The sequence below is a fragment of the Acanthopagrus latus genome, chromosome 23 (assembly GCF_904848185.1).
Source record: "Acanthopagrus latus isolate v.2019 chromosome 23, fAcaLat1.1, whole genome shotgun sequence".
Classification (NCBI taxonomy): Eukaryota; Metazoa; Chordata; class Actinopteri; order Spariformes; family Sparidae; genus Acanthopagrus; species Acanthopagrus latus.
Window position 1 is genome coordinate 21531106 of NC_051061.1, and position 27502 is coordinate 21558607.

The 27502-nt window shown below is 43.5% G+C and overlaps 2 protein-coding genes across 2 annotated transcripts; one reads left to right on the forward strand and one right to left on the reverse strand.

Moving 5' to 3' along the window:
• Nucleotides 1-26931, forward strand: tbcd (tubulin folding cofactor D). The gene is made up of 39 exons (XM_037088898.1): nucleotides 1-511; nucleotides 615-665; nucleotides 752-849; nucleotides 1060-1161; nucleotides 1253-1399; nucleotides 1566-1621; nucleotides 3221-3353; nucleotides 4193-4238; nucleotides 4662-4794; nucleotides 5762-5904; nucleotides 5986-6046; nucleotides 6195-6269; nucleotides 6373-6467; nucleotides 11963-12119; nucleotides 15586-15643; nucleotides 15737-15766; nucleotides 16036-16121; nucleotides 17634-17714; nucleotides 17816-17889; nucleotides 18052-18169; nucleotides 18551-18611; nucleotides 18712-18734; nucleotides 18821-18852; nucleotides 18943-19005; nucleotides 19107-19183; nucleotides 19283-19349; nucleotides 19466-19584; nucleotides 20215-20306; nucleotides 20588-20728; nucleotides 21640-21723; nucleotides 22488-22646; nucleotides 22773-22911; nucleotides 24882-25003; nucleotides 25154-25231; nucleotides 25327-25413; nucleotides 25500-25587; nucleotides 25939-26048; nucleotides 26140-26224; nucleotides 26317-26931. Exons 1-39 carry the CDS (start codon nucleotides 328-330, stop codon nucleotides 26335-26337), a joined length of 3576 nt encoding a protein of 1191 aa, XP_036944793.1. The 5' UTR covers nucleotides 1-327; the 3' UTR covers nucleotides 26338-26931.
• znf750 (zinc finger protein 750) lies at nucleotides 7246-12906 on the reverse strand. The gene is made up of 4 exons (XM_037088899.1): nucleotides 12226-12906; nucleotides 10925-11018; nucleotides 8223-9475; nucleotides 7246-8117 (listed from the first exon to the last, which is right to left on the reverse strand). Exons 1-4 carry the CDS (start codon nucleotides 12285-12287, stop codon nucleotides 7556-7558), a joined length of 1971 nt encoding a protein of 656 aa, XP_036944794.1. The 5' UTR covers nucleotides 12288-12906; the 3' UTR covers nucleotides 7246-7555.
• Nucleotides 26932-27502: the final 571 nt, after the last annotated feature.

The window sequence follows — 27502 nt, forward strand, 5'->3', positions numbered from 1 at the left end:
ACCTCCTCGCTCGCCGTAGAAGGGCGGGTCGTTAGCACGGGAGCTAAACAAACTTGTGCGGGAGCATCACAACAGTGACAGTTAGCCTCCGTTTCGTTTAACTGCAATTAATTTAATCTCGTGAACTATTATTTTGTATACTTTCAAGAGTAAATCCATGTTGTCGTATTTGAATATACCCTCAAGCTAACTTTCACCCACAGCCGCTCCCTTTTCGTGGCATAAATGCTAATTTTTAGCTAGCTAAGTGGTTCATAATTTCTAACAACGCACGCTAACGTTAGCCTCGGTAGCAGAGACACTCCTTGCGGGTAAAAGTGTGTCAGAATGACTTTAATGGAGACAGAGAGTGGGTGCTCCGGTGTTGAGGGAGACGAGCTGGACGCTGTCGTGTCAGCTTGTGTGTTGGGGGGCTTCAGTGAGGCATCCGAGGCCCGAGCGCTCCTCTCCAGCCTGCCGGAGGTCCACGGAGACATGATGGCGAACGAGTCCACCACAGAGAGGTTCCTGGGTGAGACAGACACCCACTGAGTACATGAGCACTGGAAGAAACAGTTTTTACCCAGTGCTTTTGGATGTTTGGTGGTTTCATATTGTTCCTTTTACTCCCACAGTGATAATGAACAGATACCAAGAGCAGCCTCACCTGCTGGACCCACACTTAGGTACATTATAAATACTATTATATATTTTTGTGTTATGTATTGTGATTTAAAACACCCCATTCATCAGTGTTTCACCTTTGTCTTAGAGTGGATGTTGAACATTATTCTGGACATTGTAAGGAGTGAGAAGTCTCCACCTTCACTGGTTCATTTGAGCTTCAAGTTCCTCTACATCATGTGTAAGGTCAGTCAGCAGCTGGACTCTGGTGTTACACTGGCTGTCTGCAGAGTCACTGGACACCAGACAGACAGACAGACAGACAGACAGACTGCATCACACAAAGTAAAAGATATTTTACTGACACAGCAAAGTTATCCAGCCAGTTTACTGATTCTGATTTATGATGAGTCCACAGTGTGTTAATACGGATTTGATTTTTTCCTCCTTGCACAGGTCAGAGGTTATAAAATCTTCATGCAGCTTTTCCCCCATGAGGTGGCAGATGTCCAGCCAGTTCTGGACCTGCTGGTGAGGCAGGATCCCAAAGACTCCGAGGTGCGACTGGTAGTACTTTCATGGGGGAAAAAAGTACTAGCACCTTAACAGACATTTATTAATCGTGTGTTTTCTCATCTCCTCATTTCAGACGTGGGAAACTCGCTACATGCTGTTGTTGTGGCTGTCCATGACCTGCCTCATACCCTTCGACCTTCACCGTCTGGATGGATATTTGGAGTCAGACAGCGGCCAGGCCAGAGAGCCCATCATGGACCGCATTCTAGCCATTGCAAAGGTGAGTTAAACAGGGATTTTGCAGATTGTAAACCTGCTTTGCATCACTGAAATATTGCAAATTAACAGTGGTTAAGCACCTTCTGCTGTATTAGAGTCAGTGATAAAAACCATTACAGAAAAAACAAGCAATGAATAACATTTTTCCTTTTTCTTTATCTCTCCAGTCTTACCTTCTCGTCAGTGATTGTTCCAGGGATGCTGCATCTGTACTCATATCAAAGTAAGAGCACAAGCACCATGCAAGTACTTGCAGAGTATTTTAATTTTGTGGGTGTCTCCAAAAAAATCACAGTTAGCAATAATACATTTCACAAAAGAAAGTTTGTCAACATCTGCAGATTTAGTATTATCAAATAACATTTAAATGCTGTGCAGTAGCAGTTGGCTGCTTGATGTTTGTAGATCAGGATGAATGAACGCAAATTCAGTTTTCCTTTTGGTCACGTAAATGCTATTAAAATCACTGTGGCAACTGATTTTTCACCTACAGTAATTGTGGATATGATGGAACATAACCTGGTTATTAATATCTCTGTATGATTATGACAAAAACATTATCCAGGCTACTCATTAGTGCACTTATGTGTTTGACGCCTCCACATTAAACGGTCTCTGTGTATTTCTGTACTGAAGTGCAGCTATTTTCATTGTGAGTCTTTCACCACGATGGATGTCCTGACCATGTTTCATGATCCATTATTTATGTCAGTTCTATTTTTAACAATCCTTCATTGTACAAGCTGCAGTGAACATTTTAGACCTGCAGTAAAATTAGTCAAACAATTTAGGTATGTTTGTAGAGTCATAGAATATATTGCTTCCTACAACATTTTGGATCGTGTCCAGTGGTATTTTATATAATATTTATGAAAGGAGGAAGTCTGTGTGTAAGTGCTGCAGGAAGGTCTGGACAGGATTTAGACAAACTCTCTTCAGCCTCAGCAGGAAAACAATACGTTTCAACCAACATTAGCACCGGAGAGATGCTGTCCACTTGCAAAAATGTCACTGAAATGGGGAACAAAACATTTTAGGAGCTACTGTTAAAGCATCTATGCTCCTATGCTACAGTCAACTGAAGGCCATAAAAGTCATTTCTGTCAGGAAGTCGTTGGAATGTCCAAAGTCTATAGGTGTAGTCGTCATACAGCAACAGAGTGTTCCACGTGGTCACCTGGGTTTGGAGGAACATCAGCCATTTTGTAAGCAGAGCTACTTGATCAAAACACTTCAGAAAGGCTCATTAAAGACTACACCCCATTTCCTGATCCTGATTTTTAAAACTCAGGTCAGTATTTACCCATCAGTGTTTACTTTTTTTGCACATTTTTTGTTTTCAAAATTAGGGATTCAATTTAAAGACACCACTAGTTATTATGTGTGGTTTTGTCTTTTTGGTTCATACAATCAAAACATTTCATTGTGATTGATTTAAAACATAATAAGATCTGATGTGAATTTGTTCTGGTGTGAAAAGGGTGTTAAATGTTCTTTGTTGAGGTCTTTAAAAGGTTTTTAAAAAAGCATTAAAAGCAAATTAACTTTATTCTCTGTGTATTTTGGTTAATAGCAAAGCTTGTAACAAGGCAGAATGTCTACTGTACAATAGTTTATGTGAATTAGTGTCAATCATGGACTCAAAAATAAAAGACCGAAAGTAATGTATATAAACCTGGCAGTTTACTGTAAAACGGCAACACTGTCTACATGAAGTCATTAGCTGTAACTAGTTTTCCAGCCAGCAGAGGGCAGCGCTCCTCTTGGAATGACGTCTTGGCGCCTCTGCATTGTGTTTATCTTATTGTACATGACTGTGCAGGTTCATGACACGCCCCGACGTGAAGCAGAAGCGCCTCGGAGACTTCCTGGACTGGAACCTCACCACCATATCTCAGACCAATGACCAGTCAATGAGAGACATTATGGTGCTGGACGGTGCTCTGCAGTCTCTGGTAGCCAAACACATGATGACACTCAATCCTGTGATGTTGCACGCACGTCTGTGTGCACTGCTGTATTAAAACCAGCAGAGGGTTGTTTATAAGACCTGACATGTCTGGCATGTCTCACACAATACCCGATGTGGTTTTGGCAGGTGTGTAATGCACCTGCTGCATGTGTGGGATCTGCTGCGTCAAGTGAGTAATGTCAGTTTAATCCACTGCTTTAAGCTAAACGGTTGTTCAGCAAATGAGAACAGCGTTGAGGGTACTTAGTTCCAATAAAATCCTCTTTTCCACCCTCGATGCCTCTCACAGTGCACCTGTTCTCACTGCAAATCTTTATTAATGAGGAGGGTATTTTCAAATCACTTACTGTCAGCTAAAGTAATGTAATTCAGCCCTCAAGCAAGAACATTGCAATCATATCACTGGCACATAAACTTGCATAACATGTTTAGAAAGCATCCCTTTGTACTTAATGTGTGTGTGTGTGTGTGTGTGTGTGTGTGTGTGTGTGTGTGTGTGTGTGTGTGTGTGTGTGTGTGTGGTGAACGTGGTGCTTAGGGCGTTCAAAACTGTCTCTGTTTGTTCAGTCAGCAAGCCTACAGGACCTATACTTACATGTTGTCTGTGTTTGGATTAAGCGTAACATGCTGCCAAAGACTCAATGTATGTTAACTTAAAGAAATAGCTGCTTGAATGAATATGGTTTCTGAGAGTGTTGTGTTTTGTCTGAAGTTTGTTAGTGAAATGTTTTTTTATTTGTATATATGTATATGTGGCGCCAGCTCTTGTGTGTCCTCTTAAGTGTGTCAGGCTGATCTGATCAGTTTACTTATGTCCCTTAGGCGAAGCTTTACAAACACGGAAAACGAGATGACCTCCTGCAGTATGGTAAGTTGTATTTATCCACAGTGAGGCTTTACTCTTTACTCTTCATGTGGAGGTAGAAGCAAAAACCAAGAATTCCCGAACAGGAGTTAATGGAGCATGCGATTTGATGCATTCGTAGTCTTTTGCATGTGGCAACTGAATCATTTGTGTTCACAAATTTTTTTATCTAAATGTCCACTGCCAGAGGGGAGATATTTGAATCCAGACCTCAGGTGATGTTTCCCCAACAAAATGGAATCTATTCAAATAGTTATGTCTTCAAGGTGTCAACATATTGAGAAACCCAGAGGCGTAGAGAAATATCTTTCTTAGCCTCTAGTCTGATACCTCCAAAGATGTCTGTCCCTGTATGTGTTCATCAGTCTATTCCTTATTACAGTACAACAACAGGTAATAATATTAATGTTCTTATTTGTTCCCCAGCTCCTACAATTCTGCAGTGTCTGGAGCAGAAACAGTTGTCAGAGAGCAGCCAGGCCATGCTGAGGAAACTCTGTGTCAAACTCATCCAGAGGCTTGGCCTCACCTTCCTGAAGCCACGTCTGGCTGCTTGGAGGTCAGATATTATATTTGTTGATCATATCCAGTTCTACCTGTAGTCAGGGGGAAGTCTAGTTAAACTCATTTAAAAGAAAACAAGTCATTGTCATTTCTGCCTGATGATGTTAAATTTGAGCACTGGCAAAATGGTTGCCAACAATGTCTGCAATAAACAAATTGCAGCACATCTCAGCAACTAGAGGGTCAATTCTTTATTTTTTTTCACTTGTCAGGGGTCACTGAATTAGTTGGAGGTCATGTTTATATAGAAATGGTTAAAGTGAAGTTTATCTGGGGCAGATAAGAGAAAAAATGAGATCTCAGCGACTTTATGGCCAATTTATATAATTATTATTATCATTATTTTTTAATCTATAGGGCACTAAGGCACTAACCGGAGGTCATTTCATCCTCTTCTTTTGCTAATATTGTGAAAACTATGTAGATTTCCAATCCAGAACCCAGATTTCTTAAAAGCTTGAATGCTAAAACTTAAATAAAACAAATTGTGGTAATTTGCCGTTCCATTTTGACATATACTTGATTAAAAAACAGTACAAAGACAATATATTTAATGTTTTACCTCATTAGCTTCATTGATTAAAAAAAAAAAAAAAAAATGCTTATTTTGAATTGGATGCCGGCATGTGTTTCAAACAAGTTGGGACAGGAACAAACGACTGTGAAAGTTTTGGGATGCTCCAAAAAAACACCTGTTAAGAGTCATTCCACATGTAAACAGGTTCACTTGTGACAGGTGTTAGTATCATGAGTGGGTATTAAAGGGGCGTCCCGAAAAGCCTCAGTCATTCACAAGCAAGGATGGGTGCAGCAACAAACCCATAACCTTAGAAAGCTCCCAGTTCAGATCGGGTCACTTAACCTCAGATCACTTTCCAGCATAGTGAGTAATATCATATATGTCACAACATATTTTATGTGCTGTTTAAGTGCCTTCAGAGTTTATGTTAATGTTTTTTCAGGTATCAGAGAGGCTGCCGCTCCCTGGCAGCGAACCTCTCCATGCCACAGTCTGCTATAGTCGCTGCTGCTGCGACTCCTGAGGTGCAGGTACAAAAACAGGAGGAGGACTACGACATTCCCGAGGAGGTGGAGACTGTTATCGGTCAGTTTACGCCGCAGATCGGTTTTAAAAGTTTGGTACTGAAATGTGTCTGCTCAGGGAATCAATTTTGTTCTTTTCCAGAGCAACTGCTGGTGGGACTGAAAGATAAAGAAACGATTGTGCGCTGGTCTGCAGCAAAAGGGTAACAAACCTGTTCATCTGTCCCCTAGCGATCATGAACTGTTGGTAACATCCATGTTGCTACTTGTCGCTGGTATTCTTCATGTCATAGACAGCTTCTCTGAGAGAGCTGATGTGTTACAATGATTTGATTTTGTTTAACCCTTCAGCATTGGGAGAGTGACTGGGAGGCTTCCCAAGGAGCTGGCAGATGAGGTGGTCGGATCAGTGCTGGATTGCTTCAGGTAGTTTCAGCCTCATGTTTGCTTTTTACCTGTCACTATTTTTTTAAGCAGTGCCATAATTCACTGACTTGTGTTTTAACCTGTGTTGTATGTTGTTCATAAGCTTCCAGGAAACAGACAATGCTTGGCATGGTGGCTGCCTCGCTCTGGCTGAACTTGGCAGGAGAGGCCTGCTGCTGCCTTCCAGATTAACGGATGGTACGTGTCGACAGATTCACTTTGGATGGTTTGGGATGGCGGATTTATTCATCCATCCCCACCTTGTCTAGCTTTAAGCTTTGTTGGTAGACAATAGACATTAAATGTGGTACAGTTAGATTGGCGTTGCGGTTTGTGTGGCCTCTAATAGGGGTGTGAGAAGAAATGAATGGCACAAGTGGCACAACACAACATAAATGGCAGGCACCTTATTTCCCTGTCATTCTTTAATTATGATTCTGTTGTATTTACACACATTTTTTATGATCCAATGGGTGAACCAAGCTTCCAGCCATGATGACGGATTTTAGGATTTTGTCATGACTGGACAGATGCAGGCTCCAATTTGTGGCAATTCCAAATAAATCAGCAAATCAATATGAGACTGAACATTATCAAGCTTTCTTTGATAAAGTTGGGGGACCAATAGTGACCTTCCATATTTCCTAGTCCCATCTTTCTGGTGCTCTTACTCAGAACACAACAATTTTTAAACTTGGCTTTCGTTTTTATCTCACCTACGTCCTTGTAAAATTTCCTGACTGTATCTCTCACACACACACGCACACTCTTACAGCATCTACACACCCCTAGTAGGTTGAGTTATGCACATTTAAAGTCGGTTTCAGACCTTCATTTAACAAAGACACAAACCTGGCTATTTATTGTTACTGGTTATTTCTATCAGCTAAAGAATCCATAAAATTATTTACTATTTTCTCTACATGTTATTGAGAAGTACAAGGATAATTGCACCCAAGTCAGTTTTTGTTATTTATTTATTCAACATATTTACATTCAGTGATACATCTTCCATCATCAACTTTTTACATGACAAAACAAGTCCAGATTTAAATATACACAGCCCTTATAAAACACGCCTTTCACCTTTCAAATCAAGTGTGAGAACAAGACATATTATTCACATATCTGTGATCTTTAGTGCTATAGACATGTCACATCTGCTCCTGCTATCAACTCTTTCAGTGCTTTATTAACATTAATGTTCATTAAGTTGATCTTTTCTTGTTGAGGCTTCTCGTGGTGAAGATATTCTGTCCGTATTAACAAATATTATAACAGAGTTTTTAGCAGCAGCGAGCTCTCCTCCTCAGAGCCCGCCCCGGTGCTTTGGCTCTCTTGCTTGGTTTATGGCAGCTGTTTTCAGCCGGGCCACTGTTTGCTCTTTTCACGCCTGCTGTCTTTGCCTTGATTGTGTGCTTGGTCTTCTTTTGAGAGCCAGCACTTCTTGCCTCTGTGCAACCCTCAGAGGAGCTGACTGCAGCGCTGAAGTCACACGAAGAGGCAGCTGAGTTTGCGCTGGCGAGCTGACAGAGTGCCAGTGCTGCAGTCTGCCTCTGGTCACACGGTTCTTCGCCCAGCTCGGTGTCTGGCCTCTCCTGCAGATCTTCTGAAGTGCTCAGGACAGAGCTGTGTGCAGATGGTCGCAGGCTCAGGTTCAGAGGCAGCTCGTCTTGCGTTGAGTCCTCTGAGTCTGAGCAGCTCAGTCTGTGTTCAGATGGGCGGGTCCTTGTTGAGAGGTTAAGTGGGGCCAGATCTTCTCTGGTGTCCTCACCATCTTGTTCTGACGCAATTTCAGGGCAGAACTCAGAAAGGGACGACGACGAGTATCTGCTGCTTTCAGCTGATCTGAAGGAGGCAAAGTGAAGAGTTAACGGACTAACATACAAACACAGCGTGATGCAGCTTAATTAAACCAAGAAATGAAAACTAAATTTCAGGATTCTTGCTCACCCTCCATCTGCACGCTGGGCTCTTAACTGTAGCGAGCCTTCTGCAGACTCCTCTTGTCTCGTTTGTCCTGGTTGGGTGGTTGTTTGCGGCTCGGCCGTGTTGGTGCTGTGCGGTGCCTCTGACTCTCTCAGGATGATGTGTGCATGACTCGGTCTGTCAGGCGACCCCAAGGCTGAACAGCCCTCTTTAGGGCTCAGCCTGGTTTCCTTGTCTCCACTCTGTCTGTGGCTGCTCTCCTCTTGCGTAGATGTGTTGAGGCCGCTCAGGCTGGGATGTGAGTGCGTGTACAAGTCGTAATCCTTGGGCCCAAATGTCGTGCCATACAAGTCCAAAGGAAGATACCTGGGCCCTGTAATTGGCATGGAGAACTCATGGGGTCTGTATAGAGTGTAATGCAGAGGGGGGACCGGTTGAAGAGGGTGGCAGTATCTGTATGGGTATGGGGGGAAGAGTGGGGTGTGAGTTGGGCCGATGGGTTGTGGTATCACCGGCCTCTGTGGATCCAGAAACTCTGGCCGGAAAGAAGGAGTGTTTGGCTCGTTCGCGTGGTTTCGTGGGAAATAGTATGGTGGATATAGAGGCCGATCTGTCAGGTGATAAGGAGAGTATTCAGGAATCAAGGGAGGGGGGTATGGTTTTAAGGGAATGGGCGGTGGAATTGTGCCCCATGGGAAGCCTGGAGGGTTGAAGGAGGGAACAGGAGCTTGCGACTCCTCGGGCTGCTGCACAGGTGACTTAAGGCCTTCTGCTCCGTCACTTTTGGGTGTGACAGGAGAGAAAGCAGAAGGGTGCGGCAGAGACGTGTCTTCATCACTCTCCCTGTTCCCACTCTCTGTTACTGTATTTGATTTTGTCGCATTCTGGTTGTCCTTTTCGATCGGACTGTCACACCCAACGTCGACTTCTTCTGTGTCATCTATGCTCTCGTCTTTGTTCTCCTCAGTTTGCTGCTTCTCGGGACTGTTCTGACCTGCAGGCAGTGGGCTCGGGCACTCTTTAGGTTTGACGGGGACTCCCTTTGCTGCCGCCTTGAACTGTCGGGCCGTTTGCCCGTTTTTCTGTGACACCAGGGAGATGGAGTTTTTACACAAGTTGTATTTCATGTGGTTGAAGAGATGGGACTTTTCGTTGCAGGTGAACGGACACTGGAAACACTGGTATTTGAAGGGCTTGCCCGGCGGTCGGGGAATGTAGTGAGGCCTTTTTGGCTTGCGTTCCTGAACAGTCTCCATCTTGCTTTGAATCCACGCTCTCTGAAAGAACAATACAGCAAGTTGGAATGAGTTCTTCTAGGAATGCGACACACTAAAGCACACAAGAGAGACTCATGAATCATTGCAGCTTCTCACTGTCGAGTAATGTGGCTCGTAGAGTGGTTTGACTGGTTCTGGTGGAGAGTGTCTCTCATTGGAAGGTTTTTCTCTCTTCCAACTGCTCAGGCAGAAAAAAAATCTCAAGCTGCACAAAACACTGCACCCTCAGGCTAATGTATTTCTCCAACTGTTTCTCCACACTTGGTTGGACACAAACAGAGAAATTATACATATGTAAATCTGTCCACTGTATGCAAAAATGTACCCGCGCTTGCACAGGTGCATTCGAGTCCCTGTGTGGTGTGGGTTGATTGACAGCTGTCCTAAAACGCCTCGACTCGGCTGGTCTCTTTACCTGTCGATCCGTTCTGATATCGCTCCACTCATCTTTGCTATAAAGTCAGAGAAGGCACCAGCTTGGCAGGTGTCGGGCAGATGAGACACTCACTAACACAGCCCTGGAGGGCATGCAGAGACTTGCTCTCCCTCTCAACCTTAATAAACTCTCTGCTGTTGGCGTGGGAACTACCAGCCACCTGCTTCCCATGACTACACCTGCGGGATGCACTCAGCTCTCAAACCTCATCGTTTGATCGTTTGATTAACTCACCAGCTCATGAGTCTTTTTTTTAAAAATCATTTTCCACCCAGTGTTCCAGCTAGAATGTGCTGCAGTAGTTCAAACTAGCTCTGCTCTGTTAAAATCGTCAAGCGTGTGGCATCTAAAACACTTAACCTTTTGAGATGAAACATCACCTTAAGCTGTGAGTTAGGTGTTGCTGGGCGCCGCACGGAGGAACCTGCTTGTCGTGCGCTGTCGCAAGAAGTTGTCACTCAAGTTTCTGTCCGACTGCGGTAGCACGCAAAGCCACTCCCTTTCTTAAGGAGTGAAATCCGTGAGAACGTCCCTTTTTGAATAGCATATCTCTTCACTGTGAATATGATTCAGTCGAAACCTTTTGTTTTTTGATTTTATCTGTCATAAAAACAAAATACAGATTTGGATCTGGTGGGATAAGTTGTTGAGGATGTTATTTAAAATGAACAAACCAGTCTGAGTACTTGTATAAAATAGTTCTAAACATTTTGGGAAATGTGCAGCTAATCTTGAACTTTTTGGAGGGTTTTCTGCAGAGTATATGAACTTCTTGCATTACCTGTGCTTCAGTATGGCAGTGCAAGCAGGTACTAATTGAAGTCCTTAGGTAACAGGTGCATATGTAGCACATACCTTCCGTGAATAGACATTACAGACTAATCAACAGCACTTTCACAAACCGCTGTCTCTTCAAATAACACAGATCGATTTTGGCAGAGTTTTGGTCATAACTACTGTAGCTTAGTACCGCTTCCTTGTTAGTAAAAGTAGAATAAAGAGGAGTAAAATACCTTCTCTGGTTGTAGTAACAGTGCCTCCTCCTCAGCTGCTCCACAGTCGCCAGCCAGCGTTGGTATCTGGTCCGGACGTCCGCCCCGATGTGTGCTTAAAGTTCAGAGTGCGTTTGTGAATGTGAGTGATGGTGCGTGTGTGAGCTGGACTAGGTGATGTTAGTTGTGTGGTGAGTTTCCTCTCTCTCAGGTGTGTTGTCTCACTAGTGGGTGGGGCTTCAGCCCAAACAGCAGGGCCCTCAGGCAACATCGATGTACCTGATATTAGTCAGGCCTGAAGCGATGATTTACATGATGAGGTGGGGTAGGGGCTCTAACTCCTTCCTCATCCTTCCTCCGCCCTCCTCACCCGTTTCTCTTGAAATAACCATACTGGTTTAATTCTCCAGTGACTGTACATGACATGTTGCTTCTCGTGTCAGGTTTCAAGTGAAATTCAGTTGCACGATAGCAAGATCGCGCTCAGATTTGCATACTCGCAGGTAGAAATTGGTGCTGGTTTTGTTTAGTGTTATGTAACTTTTTTACAGGAGCGGTGTTCAGCGTGAAAGATTTATGACCTCTTCAAACTTAAACAAATGAGCTGAATTTTTTAGCAACACTTTGTAATAATCATTACTGATACTGCTTTGCAATAATAATCTGCACCGCTGATACCCGGGCCTTTTTAACGCAACGTCTCATTACTTCTATGATGGAAGGGCCTTTGTCTCTGTAACCTGTCAAATACATTTTTTTTTGGGGGGGGGGGTATTATTCAAGGTCAATATTGCTCTGTAACAGGAGGAGAGATTGGCCAGATAAAGAATTGGTGACACTGGTCTTGGATATCCACCAAACCTGCAGGCTTGAACGTGTTTGTGAAGAATCCATGTTGTCGAATTTGTGTCTTCTTTGCCACAACATCCATATTTGCAGTTTTCTAGAATCATACTAGTTACTACAGTGTCATAACTAACAGTCGTAGATACAACCTGTGCAGCGTGACTTTGTTCTTACCAACAACATCAGTAATTAATTTCTGTCTTCCTCTTGCAGTTGTGCCCCTCATCATTAAATCCCTGACCTACGAGGAGAAGAGGGGAGCCTGCAGCGTTGGTTCCAACGTTCGTGACGCTGCCTGCTACGTGTGCTGGTCTTTTGCACGAGCTTATGAACCCAAAGAGCTCAAGCCTTTTGTCACTGACATTGCCAGGTAACCTTCGTCTTCTGTCGTTGACCTAAAAACCTACATGGGTCACCTTAAAACACTTTTAGTGGTGATTAATGATGACTTGTAATTTCCCTGCAGTAATACTTACCTACAGGGGATTTCAAAAGACAGGGTCAGCAACAAAAACATCAGCTGTATCGGTGTTTTCATGTGCTCCCGCTGCTGTTTGTTAGTGATGCCAACTCAACACGACCACAGTAACGGTTTGCCATAACTGCCAATGGAAACGGAAAGACGGGTCAAACAGAGCTGCAACTGACAAACACCTCTCTGCTTTTACATTAACACTGATGTATCTGACACGAGATAAAATCGCCATCAATCAAAAGATGTAAACACAGTCAAGATTTCTTTAGGCGGCACCTTGTGGATCTCATCGTATGATAATTTGCATAGCTGCTGCATGGTTTGCCTCACAGCAGTAATTTACTGCCTCAAACCAGTTTTTCTGTGCCACTTCAGTCTCTCATGTCCCCACATAACCAGCAGATGCACCTGTCTGTGCTGCTTGTGTACTTAAGTGTTGGCTGCACTTCATGTATAGAGCACATGATGTTTCTAGGACTACAAGTCAAGAGTTGATCACTGCAAAGGTGATTTAATATTGGCACCTAAATGATCAACGCCTTCTCTTGGACGTGTTTCCTCGTCAGTTCTCTCACTCCACTGAACTGCTGCTGCTGCCAAAAAGTTTTGCGGTTCAGTGACAGCTGTTCTTTTGTTTACATACATACTTGTTCCTGCCTCCGTTTCCCAAAAGTTGTTCCATGCTCCCTTCTGTTGTGAAGTAAGTAAAGTTTAGAAGCATCACATGATGTATTTTGTGCAAGAAAATTAAACTTAAGTTTGCTGTAACACAAGCAGAGAGGTGATCACTCATTCTAGCTTCTCTCTTTGTAATTGTTGTCTCTGAGCTTCTTTAAAAGCACTTTTGTGGCAGTAATTAACCTCCATCAGTATTTTAAACTACTGTATGTCATTTCAGGTCCTTGAATTTGAGGTAGAGTGAACCTTAAAAGTCCTTGAACAGTCTTTGAATCACGGACTTATGGGCATTTGCGGTGATTGCATGCAGACAGTGAATCAGCTAAAACAGTTGATGAATATTTTTCTTTACCAAATGAAAATATCTTTTTGTGAAGGTAAACTCTATATAGACTGATGCACCTGAGCGAGGAAATAATAACAACAATTTAAGGAACAGATGCCTCAAATGGGCAGTGAAACAAGTAATGCAGAAATAATACAACACTTAATCAACTAGTTGTCAACTTTTTTCATTATCCATTAATTGGTTTGTGATTCCAGCTTCTGTAATTTCTGGTTTTGTTCTTCCTCGGTGACAGTAAACTGGCTAAAGGAGACATGTTTGTCTTTGAAATTTTTCTCTCTCTGACATTTTATTGGCCGACAGGTTAACTAACAATGACAATAATAATGATAATTTTTTTAAACATGCAACGTCGATGGCTTCACCTGTTGCTGTTAAAGTAATGTTTTTCTGTCATTTAAACAATACACTAATCTTCCTTTCTGCACATCTACAGAACGAGGGAAAGCTGCATGTTTTGTTTTTTTTTAGCTGAGAGGAGATTTGCATAAGTCATTTAACATAATTTTCAACACTTGTTTGAGGATTACGAGCCGGAGCCTTAAAGTAAAGAGGAAGACTTTTAAACTCGGTCACCCACGTAGAGAAACAACGCTGCATATCATCCACTGACGTGTGTTCAGATCTTTGGCAATAGTAACGGTTTGCCTCCTCCTTGATCTGTCTTCTCTCGGTGTGCAAGTACGGACCTGCGGCCTCTGACTGTGCAGACCAGCTCTGCAGTGTCAGTTTGAACCCCTGCGACTAGCATAATCAGCAGTCGCGACAACACCCTCTCTTTCCCTAGCCTACAGGATTGCCAGGTTTCGCCTGTTGCTGTAGGTTTCGGTCGCTGTTTGGCAGTGGAGCTCAGACAAGCTGGTTCCTGCTCTATTCATCACAGCATGATGACATTTACTGAAAACTGATGTGGGACTAAGTGACTTGGGGGCACACACGCATATGCAACCACAGCTGTATCTCTGCAAGTTACAGTTACACTGATACTCGTTAATTGCAGCAGCCACAGATTTAATCAGAATATCCTTTTAGGACATTAAGGGTGCAATCACAGCTGTTCTTTGTTTCCAAGCCCTTAAGGCAGGAGCAGTTGGCAAAGCCGGACTAGGGCAGTTAGCAAAGACCTGGATCTTTAGGCAGGGAACAATGGAGGAGAGCAAACAAGACCAGCAGCAGTTGGTCTCAGGCTGTCGCTGTGATGTATACGTACGTTGGCCCTCCACACCCACTACTCATCGGACTTGTGGGGGGATTTTGAGGTCAGATAGAATCAGACACCACTTCCAGTATAGCACAGGAGTCACTGTTAATCATATTTTGGCTGTTTTATCCCTTTGTGGTGGGAACCTGCTCACTGCGGTAAAAAAAAAAACGTTCGGTGGCGATGATGCAATCGACACTTCAATCTGAGTCATTGATCCTTAAGAAGATATTCAGATGATGATGATGCACTGCTGCGCCGTAATGGGACAGAGGTAGACGTAGTTAGTATGTCAGCAAAGGGAAATTTTGCAAAGACGGGAGACGATGAGTGTAAAAATGTGGCAATTGTTTCAAAACTTCAATTAGATTTGTTAAAGAAAGTGGGTTATACTCAAGCAACAAAACAGACACAAGTGTTAATCACAGAAACAGGCCAGGAATTAAGTTATTTTTATTGTTAGGCCACTTTGGCCTCCGATAATTAACAATTTAGTTGGGCTTTGTAGCTGAAATGTAGGGCACCGAGGCCAAAACCAGTGGTGCAATAACAATAAGTGATAATTACATCAGTAAATGTTGATTTTATTACAAAAAAAAAACAAGGAAGGGAATGTTAAAAAGTGTTTTATTGTGGTGGCTAAATCATTAACCGATAAAGGCTTTTTTTCTTTCTCTGCAAATGTTAATGTTTAACTTCTAAAATGGAAGCTTAGATAAAATCAGCGAAAGTGGTCACAACACGTAACAATGCATCAGTCATAAACAACATCAGTAAGTACCCCGTGTTTAGGAAAGTAAGGGAAACCATTAACTGTGCTGGCAGAAACTGAGGACAATTAGCTGATAATGAGCCTAATCAGCCAGAGTCAGTAATCAGTAAAAAAAACACTCATTAGACTGTAAACCACAAACTATTTACAAAGCTGATGAAAGTCAGAAAACCTTGTCATACTTCAGCTGTTACATCGTGTTGCTGAGGTGGTGAAAAAATGTTCAAATACTATTTGCATACAGTATGTGAATCAGACGGACTCTCACTGCGTTCTTACACCAGACTCCCTTTAAGAAATATGACATTTTTACAGTTCCTCATCAGGTTATTTATCCTCCACACTCTTGTCTTTCTCTTTGCAGCGCTCTGCTGATCACAACCGTGTTCGACAGAGATGTCAACTGTCGCAGAGCCTCCTCTGTAAGTTCTTTTGTCAACATCCCAACACCGTTTACTAAAGTTTTATCCAGTTACATGACAGAAGTTGATTTTTTATGTCTCATTTTGTCCCAGGCTGCCTTCCAGGAGAATGTCGGCAGACAGGTTTGTGACCACAGCTTTCCCCTGCATGTGTGTTGTGACTAACAGCATCGCTGTGATTTGAAGTTTATTTGCTGCCAAATAATTCGGCTCTTGCTCCGACTTGTTTCGTGAAAGTGTTTGAAGCAAAGAAATGGCCTTCCAGTACGGCTCCAGGGCATCGGCAAGCATTTGATTTGCCAACAGCCCTGAAGAAGAAATGAATCTCCCTGAAACTCTTTTTACACAATGAGCTGAAAATGTTTCTTTGTTGCCTGTTTGTGCCTCAACAGGGGACATTTCCTCATGGTATTGACATCTTAACTGCAGCAGACTACTTTGCTGTTGGGAATCTCACCAACTGCTACCTGAATATCAGGTAAGAATCTGACCTTTACAGAACATATTGAGTCACACAGTATTCCAGTGAAGCTGCACTCAGGACAGACGACTTGTTTCCTGAACAATAAAAGAGAGGTGGCCATAAATAATGTCCAGTCAGTTAAGTTGAAGTGTCACTTGTGATCATGTGGTAAGAAATACCCAGAGGACAAAAGAGTGAAATGTGCAGGCATCATAACGAAAGTACAAATGTTCAGCGTTGCTATAGATACAGCTAAATATTAGACTTTATGTGGCCCTGAAGCCAAATCTGGTGTTTATTTTATACCATGTTGTGCAGCTGTACGTATGCAGTGCGTACATTAGTGTGAGTTTAAAAGCCTGAACAAGGACAGAGGCTGCAAATTCACCTGCACTGAAACTGTGTGATCAACAGTGAGCTTGTTGGACATCCTTTTGTAAAAATCCAAGGGTGTTGATATGGAGTTGGACCAGCAGGAAATCTTTCCACAGGGGCTGAGCTGTCGTTCCTCCTGCACTTGCAGCTGACTGAAGCAGATCTAGTAGGCCCGCTGACTGTGACAGTGCCATGTTTAAATGCACCTGTTGATCACAGGTGTGGCTGACACACCTGAACTCAAGTCAGTAGTGATGTCCAGACGCCCGGTCGCTTCACTTCTCCCCACCAAACAATCTGTACACTAACAAATAACAAACACACACGCATGTTTTTCACTTCGGCCTCCTTTCTGAACATCTGGAACGTAAGGAATGAAATGTTTACATCCACGCCGACAGAGAAAATCTTCAACGCTCTCAGGAATTGTCCCCTCTGGCAGAAATGTGTCACCACCAGCATAACAAACATTCAGGCGATTAAAAAGAAGAAAGGTGCTAGCTAGGGATGTTCCGATCCGATCCGAGTCCTTTAATATTTAGTATCTGCCAATACTGAGTCCTGATCCGATTACTCAGCCTTAACTAATGTTTTCCTGGATAATACGGCTGCATTAAGAACAAAAAGTACCTGCAAGTTTATGCAGTATATGCTTTCATTTGGCTCTTCCTTATTCTGCACGTTATTCCAACACTGGCCTCCACCAGGTGAGTCTGTGACGCAGCCCACGCCTGGTGCCTCCATATCATCCACTGCTTTTTACATATTCCTTATGTTTTCATGTAAAATGACACGTTACTTGTCTATATGACAGTGTTCAGCATCTCCTCGGCTGTCTGTTTTACACGCTCTGCTGTATGAGACCATTGGATCCACAGGTGTGCCAGAGGAACGTTACGTACGCGTTCTGCCAAAAGTTGTGCTCCGACTTAAAATCAGCCCCGATTTCCGATCACATGTTCGGATCGGGACATCCTTATTACTGCCGTCAGGGTACGACTGCCTATAAAACTGCACATAACAATGAAAAATAGAACAAAGACGTGGAGGATGACGACTGAAATCGATCTGTGGAGTGACCTGTGTGAACCCACCACTCATGTTCTGTTGATATTAGCAGCTAAAGATGTCGTTCTTTTTCTGTTCTCCAAGTGTCTACATCGCTGGTTTCCCAGAGTACACCAAGGCCATGATCGATCACCTGGTAGCCATGAAGATAAACCACTGGGACGGGTAAGAACTTCTGTTCTGTGAACGTCCGCCTGCGTAAAATGCCACTAAAATTCTCGGTGCACAAATTCTGGTTGACTTCATTCTTCTTCGTGTGTTTGCAGCGCGGTCCGAGAGCTCACCACTAAAGCGCTCCACAACCTGACACCTCAAGCACCTGATTATATGGCGGCAACAGGTAAAAAAAAAAAGAAAAACGAAAAAAGAAAATGTCACCCTACCTGTTTCCCAAAGCAAGCAGGGAAAGTTGCTGACTAAAACGGCCTTTAGAATATGATTTTGAACCCTGTAATTATTGCTCATGAGAAGATAACTGATCCGTCTCTCTCGTCGGTTCCAGTTCTGCCAAAGATGTTGCTCATGGCGGTGGGTCCCGACCTCCACAGCCGTCATGGTGCCATTCTGGCATGTGCAGAAATCACACACGCTCTGCACAAACTGGGCCTGCAGACCAACAGGTAAATTCTCTCCAAAATACGCATGTGGGTGTTTTCCCTCAGGGGCCTGTCGCATAAAAATACACCCTAGATATTGACCTAGATTCGTGAATATTTAATAAGATAGCTAAATTTACATACTCACACATTACATTCTGGGGGGGGGGACTTCAGACAATCAGATCAGACAATGCAAACATTCAAATTATTGCATATTTAATTAGATTTAGCCTCATTTGCATATTTAAGCCTAAAAATAAGTGCCTTAATGTCAGTAATAATGTAGTAGATGTTTGCTGATTGGAACATTTCCCCTTTTCCCCTAAACATTTTGCAAAATGAATGAAAATGGTACTTCTGTTTCTGAGCTTCACCTGTCGCGTCCTTGTGTTTGTCCTCCAGGACTGTGGTGGAAATCATTTCTTCAGAGTCTGTGGATGCATTAAAAAACATCCACCAGACGGTAGGTGGACGACACAGAGGGGAACCAAAATTATTATCCAACTCAAATAAACTGTGGTTAAAGTTTTCTCTGTCGCTGACGTTTCTTTGTTTACTTTCAGATTCATGACAGAAAACAGTACAGGTAGGCAGAAACAATCTGAAAAGATATAAAGAGAATCTGAACATTGTTTTGGCTTCATATCAAAATTATGCTTTTTTTTTCTGTAGGGGTTTTGGTGGAGAGCTGATGAGACCTGCAAGTAAGTGATTTGTTGCAAGAAACAAAACAGCCTAGAAGACGTCTTGGACGATGTTGTCTTAATCTCATCGTGTTTTTAATTGTTCTCCAGTGTGCAGCCTTATTGAGAAGCTGTCCCTGTCCAAAATGCCTTTTAAGGGCGACCCTCTGATCAGTGAGTCAATTTAGACGGTTGTTTTCGCACCTTTTTAAAAGAAAAAAAAAAGTTTTGCATTTTCGCTGAACGTCTCTGTGGTTGTGACTCTTGTGTTTCAGCTGGCTGGCAGGATCTTATTGATGACACCATAAAGACTCTTCATCTCTTCTCCAGTGGTTTGAAGGATAGCATCATAGTGAGCTTGATTTATCCTCATGAACATGTTTCCCTTTTTAACTGCTTGATTATAAAAAGCTGCTCGTAATCGTCGATCCTCTTCGTCCTTCGTCTGCAGGCTGCAGTGGTGTCAGCCTTGTCCGCCCTGTGTGAGGAGTACTACCAGGCCGACTCAGACACGCAGGGTGAGTTTCATGTTATTCTCTTGCTACGCTTGTTACACTGTATGTCTGAATTTCACAGTAATCTCCACCTGGTTTGGTGTGTGTGTGTGTGTGTGTGTGTGTGTGTGTGTCTGCAGAGGCCCTGGTGTCTCAGTACATCGACGGTCTGAAGAGTCCTCAGATGCTGACGCGTTGTGGATCCGCCCTCGCCCTCGGCTCTCTGCATGCGTTCATGATTCACGGCAAAGTGATGCAGGTGTGTTTGGAGGATGTGTTTTACATCCATCTGATATCTCACTGCTTTTGTACTTGGGTGTAAGTTGTTTACAGCTGCAGCACTGATTCGTTTCATTTTTGTTTTTGCTGCTTGTATTACAGGGACAGTGCATCATTAAAAGTAACTGCGGCAGAGTTAGCTAGCAGCTAATTTGCATTTGTTAACAGCAGGTAAACAAACAAAAACAAGCAAAAACACATAAAGCAAGTTCGCTAAACATAACAGTCCAAGTGAACCGATAGACGATATATGCGAGGCGATCAGTGGTGACGACACCTTTGTGCCTTCCTGATTTTATAACGTTTGCAGGTATTTAATTAGTCTTAGTTGCCAACTATACTGTAGCACAATAATTGATTAATTGCACGTTTTTAAAGCAAAATATCAAACATTTGCTGGTTCCAGCACCTCAAACATGAGGATTTGTTTTGGATTGTTGGTTGAACAAAAGAACTTTCTCAGTTTTTTTGACTCTGTGGACAAATCTTTGTAAAACACTGTTATATCTTTTCTAGCGATTAATTGATTTATTGTTAGAATGACAGGCAGATGATTCGATAATGAAAATAATTATTACGTGATGTGTGTCCGTGTGTTTTTGTGTCTTAGATCCTTGAAGGCCTCCAGCAGATGTGCGCCCTGAGTCAGAAGGACGGGACTTTCACAGAAGCGAGAAGAGACGCAGTCAGAGCTGTTGCTCAGTGCGTAAAAAGCTTTATTATTATTTTATGTTGTTCTGCTTCAGGCTTTTGTCAAAAGGGCCCTTCGGCCTTCGTCTTTTTCTTTGTGCTGCCCGTCTGAACTTTTAACTGTGCAGTAATGCTAAAATAAACAGCTACCCGCAGGACCTGCAGGACCTGAAGGACGTGTCCATCTGTTTGTTTTTGATCTCCAAATGTAAATCTTTCCCGACTTGATCATGGACTGTTTGTCCTTTGACGGCCTTTATTTTAATCTGTAACTCCTCTCCATCGTCTGTCAGAGTGTGTGTGAAGGCGGGTGTTTGCGCTCAGGGCTCCCCAGACTCCAGTCTGTGCTCGGAGAACGTAGCGGAGGTGTACGGCGTTCTGCTCGACAGCATGAATGACTACACGACGGACAGCAGAGGGGACGTTGGCGCCTGGTGAGTGAACTTCGTCGACAACACTTGCAGCTCCACACACACGCGCTGTTTTAATTTGCCTGAGGGAGGAGGAATGCACCTCTGCCTGAAGCGTCTGGGGTTTTTCTGTCCCTCCACTTCAGGGCCTGTCTCAGTAGTAGCCTCGAGCCATGCTTACCACCAGGAATGTCACCGGTCTTGTCACTTGCCCTCCCAACGTGGGATGGGCGGCTTCTGTCACACTCTCTAGAGATATTTCCTTCATTCTTTCTCTGGAATCTGATTTCCTTCTTGTTTTCGAGTCTTTGACCTCTCATGTTGTTCTTCTTCGTTTTGTGCCCACACCCACACGGAGGCATATTAATCTCTCCGTTTCATCTATTGCAACATAAATGTACTTAAACTTGTCTTTGCCTGAGAGGCCAGTAATCGGGCGTTCCACCTGTTCCCTGGACACCTGTTCCGACGTGCGACTTCAGGATTTTGTGAAGCGCTTCACATAAGCAAATTGTGCCCCGCAGCCATGAAGCTAATTTGACTATAAAACTGTCAAATCCTATGAAGCTGAAAGAAAATGATGGTGTGTGTTCTCTTGCCACCTTCATGTTTGTGCGTGTTACATGTGTGCAACATCCCATCAGACGTGCGGTGAAATATTATTTTGGAGATGTTTTTTAGAGATTATAATGAAGCCGGATTCCAAATGTGTCGGGACGCTTTGTAAAAACCAGTCTTTTGTTGCTCCTGTCGCAGCTTGTTTGAAATGTGATGCTGGCATCAAATTCAGAAGAAGCGTCCCCCGAGCATGAGTAAAAGTCCAGAAAAAGTATTTAGCAATTCATCACATTTCACTTTATTTATGTGGAAGGTTGTTTATTCAAGCCTGTGTCGCTGCAAGCGTGAACTCTGTCGTCTTTCTGTCATCTGCTCAGGGTGCGAGAGGCGGCGATGTCCAGTCTGATGGAGGTGACTCTGCAGGTGGCCGGCGGTGCTCCAGAGATCCTTTCAGCAGACCTGTGAGTCATCAAGTCATCAGTCACCACACAGACGGAAGAACTCGCGTCACGTCACCAGCAGCAGACCACAAAACGTTGTCCTGTCAGCCCATCTCAGACTTCTTTGTTCTTCTGTTTGAGTAATCTTAAATGTCACCTCGATGTCTGAAGGTGTGGCCACAGTACACAAGCCTAAATCAACCCAACTTGGATTACGCTGCTGTGAGGAGGGTTAGGGTTACAGCTGACGGACACTTGTTGATATCTAAAAAGAATAAAGGTAGAATTAAAATCCAGATTCAGAGCTGCAACGATTAATCAATAAGTTGTCTACATGGTTTGTTCATTATTAGGAAGAAAAAGACAAAGTCCTCTCTTCAGTGTCCATTAATCTGTTTATTATCTCATCAGTTCATCAGTTAGTGTTACCTAAAGCCCATTTTCCTCAAATGTAGATGTAAAAATCACAAGAAAAATATTTTAATGCCTTTTTTTTGTCACAGCACGGTCACGTTAGACGTTATAAACACACTCTCAACACATTTCAACAGGAAGCTTTCATCAGTCCAGGAAGCGCTCCCACCCTTACATTTTATAACATCCTCACATGTCAAAGATAATCAGTTTACTGCTGTAGAGGAGGAAATAAATTAGAATATATTCACATTAAAGATGCTAGAATCGTTGGTACCTTTGTGAAGTGCGACATCCTGCATGGATTTCTAATTATATGGAATAAAAACAGCGCTTCTCGTCTTCATTTCTTGCTCCTCCTCTGTTCGCAGGGTGAAGTGTACGATGTGCTGCTTGGCCCAGCAGGCAGCGGAGAAGATCGACCGCTCCAGAGCTCACGCTGGCAGCATCTTCCTGCGTCTGCTCCACAGCACCGAGCCTGCAGTACCTCACATCCCCCACAGAGAGGAGCTGTTGAACATCTTCCCTCCGTGAGTCCACTCAGCACTTCAAGCTCAGACAGTCGCAGTGATTATTCTGCACTTTTTGTTGGCATATATACACAAAATCTGAAAGTTTGAAGTGCAACAACTTGTGATGCTTGTTGTGTCTTACAGGGAGACCACAACCAGTCTGAACTGGAACGCCCCATCTCAAGCTTTCCGGTACATCACGAAGCTGCTGGGACTGCCTGAGTATCAGCGCCACACCCTGCTGGGCATCACCGTGTCTGTGGGTGGGATCACACAGTCCACGGTAGGTCAGATGTACCGGAAAAATACAAACCAGCACTTTAAAAGAGGACACGAGGGGCTCTGAGTATTATTTACACCAAAGCTGTCATGAAAGAAGGGTTTTCCATCCCTCCAGCAGCTTTCCACACCTTGTACTAGTTCTCCTGGCATCTCCTGTTAGAGCCGCACCTCATGAAGACACTTAATTATGTTTAATCCTATAATTCATCACTCATCTGTATTTCATAAAACTCCTCTTTCACCCTTTCACACTGGACAAAAACAGAGTCTGGCATTTGTGTTCACTGGGAAACTGTACAATCAGCGTGACTGTCGGGGTGTTTTTATTGAAATTCAGCTCTCATCAAACGTCTTTTTTTCAGTTGTTTTTGTGCTGCTGTAGGAGTTCAGGCCAGCAGGGGGAGCCATGTAGTTAATTTAGTCCACTCAGTCCTCTGCGCTGTAACTCCTCGCTCTCTCTACAACACCTTGTTTTCAATTAATTCTCTGAATCACAGGCTGTGGGACTTTATCTTCTTGCAACACCGCGGCAGCCACCTGAGCTCAAAGTGTTGATCTGGACTCACCCTCGTGGTCCTGATGAGCCAGTATTTGAATCTCTTCTCACATGGTCACTGAGGGGCCGTGAACTGATGTTGATCTATTCCTCCCTTCTCCTCAAGTATGACAATAACCTGTTAAAACCAGTCATTAAAAAAAAGTTCCCGGCCGCAGTATTTTTGCAAGGATTATTTTTAACGTGAACTGTCTTTGGATCTAATAAAAGAAAAATAAGTTTAAAGCCTGTAATAGCAGCAGTGAGGTCAGCGAAGTTGAACTCTTCTGCCGATGGAGGCTGTAAACATATTCCCTCAGAGACGATCGGGCTCTTTTCTCTTCCCTCCTCCGGCTTTTTTATTTTGCCACAGATACATCCTCAGAGACGAGAGCGAATGATATGTTTGTACAGGGTTGCACGCAGGAAACTGAGCCAGTGCTGCGTTGCTACGCCAGCCAAGATTGCCATTCTCACACCACAGGCACATATTCACACTGGCCAGAGAGAGACGGAGCGTCCACTGACTTTCCAGGAATTGACTTGGAAGCCAGCTTGATGTAGAGAGAGAGATCGTAAGGCAACACAAAACACCCAAGACTGAGACGAAGGGATACTTTTTCAATACGAGATGTTTAAAAGTCTGCATTTCATGGTATTTCAAGTACAGAAGCTTCAAAAAAATCAAAACTGAATGCCAAAAAGGACACAAGATTCACAGTATTTTATTTGAAAACATGATTTCTGAATGCTTGAATTAATCTAAACACAGAAGAGTTTGTATTGAAGCGCAGAAGAGGCACTTGATGTTTCAGTGTTTCCTTTTTTCTGTGTTTATCTATTTCATACTTTGTTGCCATGTTGCAGCTGTCAAGTTTTGACGCTTTCTTTCCTGCCGGCGGATGAGATCATCAATTTCAGTGTTTTTCTTTCCGAGGCCCCCCTCAGGCTCACCAGTCAGGTCTTTTATTAAAGCACATCTCTGTTTCTCTGCAGCTAATATCCTCGTGCTCTAATCTCTTAAAGACAGTGATGGATTAAGGGGAACAAAATCATGTTGTTACTACGGAGTACTGATTCACGTTAAATCGATGACGCGGGGCCAAGTGTTGTTACCTGAGAGTACGAGGCGAAGACGGCGACACTACGTCACGTCTGTAACAAGTCACAGTGAGTCAGGACGACACTTGTGTGATGTTTCTAACTGGAAATGCAAAGTTGTTCCAGTTGTTACCTGAGGAAAACACCTGGTCCAAACCAAAAACACACCTAAAAACTGAAGATAATAGAGTGAAAGTCGGCTGACAAACATTTTATCTTATCTATAAAATGTCAGAAAATGCTGAAAAATGTTAATCCAGATTTCAAGATGACGTCCTCAAGTGTTTTGTTTCTTCATAATCAAGTCGTAACAGGCGGCTGTTGCTTCCATCCAGGTTGAGTTTTCGTCCCAGTGGTTGTTTGACTACCTGAGGGGGATCCAGGGCGACGGCGCTGCTATGACACAGTTTGGAGACACGCTGCTGATCATCTTCAGAGACAACCTCCGCAACGACAGGTACGACTTCTTACCCCGACCTGGCTGGACGTCGTACTTCAGACCCTTTTCCATGATGTGTCGGGCTCGTCTATTTAAATTCACTTCCTGTTTGTCAAGAGTTAATCATCTGTTCTTTACCTTCAGTTTCTCCCCCTTTTTTTCCCCCAGGGTGTCTATCCCTTTCCTTAAGATGCTCAATCAGATGCTCGCGAATGGCTGCTTTGAAATCTTCACCACACAAGAGGAGTGAGTGCTGTGATGGCTTTGTGTTAAAAAAAAAACAAAAAAACACTGATGATGTCTGTGAGAGCTGATGTTGTTCTGTCTTTGTTTTTTACAAGTCATCCGTTCTGTGTGGAGCTTTTGAATCTCTGCAAAGAGTTCAAGAAGACCAAATGTATTTCTAAGCTGCGTGCCTGCACGGCTGTGTAAGTCTAACATACACATTATAAATATACTTTTACTGAGGCAGAAAACACCGTCTGCACCATGTTGACCGTCTGCTGTTCTCCAGGTTCTGCGGGCTGGTCCAGTTTCAGGGGGAGGTGAGGAAGAAAGTTTTGTCCCAGCTGCTGATGCTGCTCTGCCACCACTTCCCTGTGGTAAGTTCACCTGCCCTCCAAGGTCCAGTGTGTAGGATTTAGTGGCATCTAGCGGTGAGGTTCCAGATCGCAAACAGCTGAATACCCCCTTATCTCACCGTCCCCTGAAGCGGCCGCTTAAATCTCTTAACTTCTCCAGAACCAGTGTTGAGTTTGTCCATTCTAGGCTCCTGTAGAAACATGGTGGACTCTGAGGAAGAGGGCTTGGATATAAAAGCTTCATTCTGCATTGCTAAATAGATCCGATGTGGACTTTTTGTGGTGATTTTAGTTTTGTTTTGTCGCCTTGTGAGTTTTCTCATGTTGATTTGTGAAACCACAGAATCAGCTGTTCCTCTCTGACAACTGCAGGTGAGGAAGACGACGGCCAGCCAGATGTACGAGATGATTCTGACCTACGATGACGTCGCAGACGCAGAAGTGTTGGATGATGTCATGACCGTGCTGAGTGATACTAACTGGTGAGCGTTCTCAGCCGACAGCATCTCGTCTTATTGTTTAAATGCTTTTGATTTGATTCTGACGCGCCGTCGTGCTCGCTGTCCGCTTCAGGGAGAGCGACCTCGCCGCCGTGCGGACTCACAGGAACCAGCTTTGTGATTGGATGGGAGTCGCCAGGCCGAAGGTCATTGACAAGGTAACCAAGTGACAGAAGACAAACAGCAAACTTTTTCAGTTTTATCTCCCTGTTGGACCGAATAAACTCCTATCACTCTGTTTGATCCACAGAAGCCTGGCTCGGCTTCCTGATGAAAACCAGCTGTGCACATCAGACTGTAAGAAGTAAGACTGGACTCTACTGAAACTGCTCTGTGTGTCTCCCAAAACACAACACACTGAAAGAATCACAATCTGACAGTTTTACGTGATAATAAATGGATAAAAATAGGTTATTTCCACTGTTCTGTTATTATTACTACAATGTTAAACCCAAAACAACAAAGATTTCCTTTCAGTTTCCTGACACAGACGTCACACAGCAGCACAACAATGGCAACACCAGTGGAGAAGGGGTTAGGATGTAATTGTAGACTACAGTGTTTGTATTTGGCTCATGAATGAATGTTGGGATGTTTTTCAGTGACAAAAGTACCGTAAAATAAAAGGAGGTGAAGTTATTTGTTAACTTTTGGTGTTGTGATGTTAAAAAATCTGAAGTCTTATCATCTCAGTTTCAGCCCTTTAAAAGAAATCTTCAAATCTCTCATCAAATCCTCTAGAAGTTAACTAACAAGTTAAAAATAGTTTCCCTTAATGTTACTTTTAAGTGCACGTACACCAACATCTGGCTCATGGCTCATTTTAAACCCTGCTGCACTTTTTGCAAGATTACGCTCAGATTAGGGTGCAAAGACGTTAAAGAGTCGCAGAAACAAAAAAGCTGCTGTAAAAATCCACCCGACAGCACAATGGGAGCTTTTTGTTGGATGTTCTGGGTATGAAATAATCTTAAAAAATCTTTAATTTAACATGTTGAAACCTGCAGAGACCCTGAGAACACCTTAACTCCAGTCACGGTCGAGTGAGACTTGTTGTTTCCACCTGAGCTGTTTGGTTGTAACCTGTACCTGGAACAACACAGACGGGGTGAAACTGACACGGTCGTGTACGTACACTCCGGGGAAATCGTTGCCATTTAGCCGCTTTGGCACCGGCGATGGAATGTCACTGGGGCCCTGCGTCCCCTTGGGTCCCACGCAGACCTACTTTTTCTGCATCGGTGGAGGTGCCAGCGCCTGGAGGAGTCCCAGGCCTGATAGCGGAGCCTCCCTGGTCGCCCGTGGAACAGAGCCCGTTGTGTCACCGTCGGTCCAGGCTTTCTCATTAGAGCCCGATAGTGGACACATTGTCCCGGCCAGCTTCCCCGTCTCACTCTGACCACGATACAATTGCAGCATTATTTCAGGATGAGGTG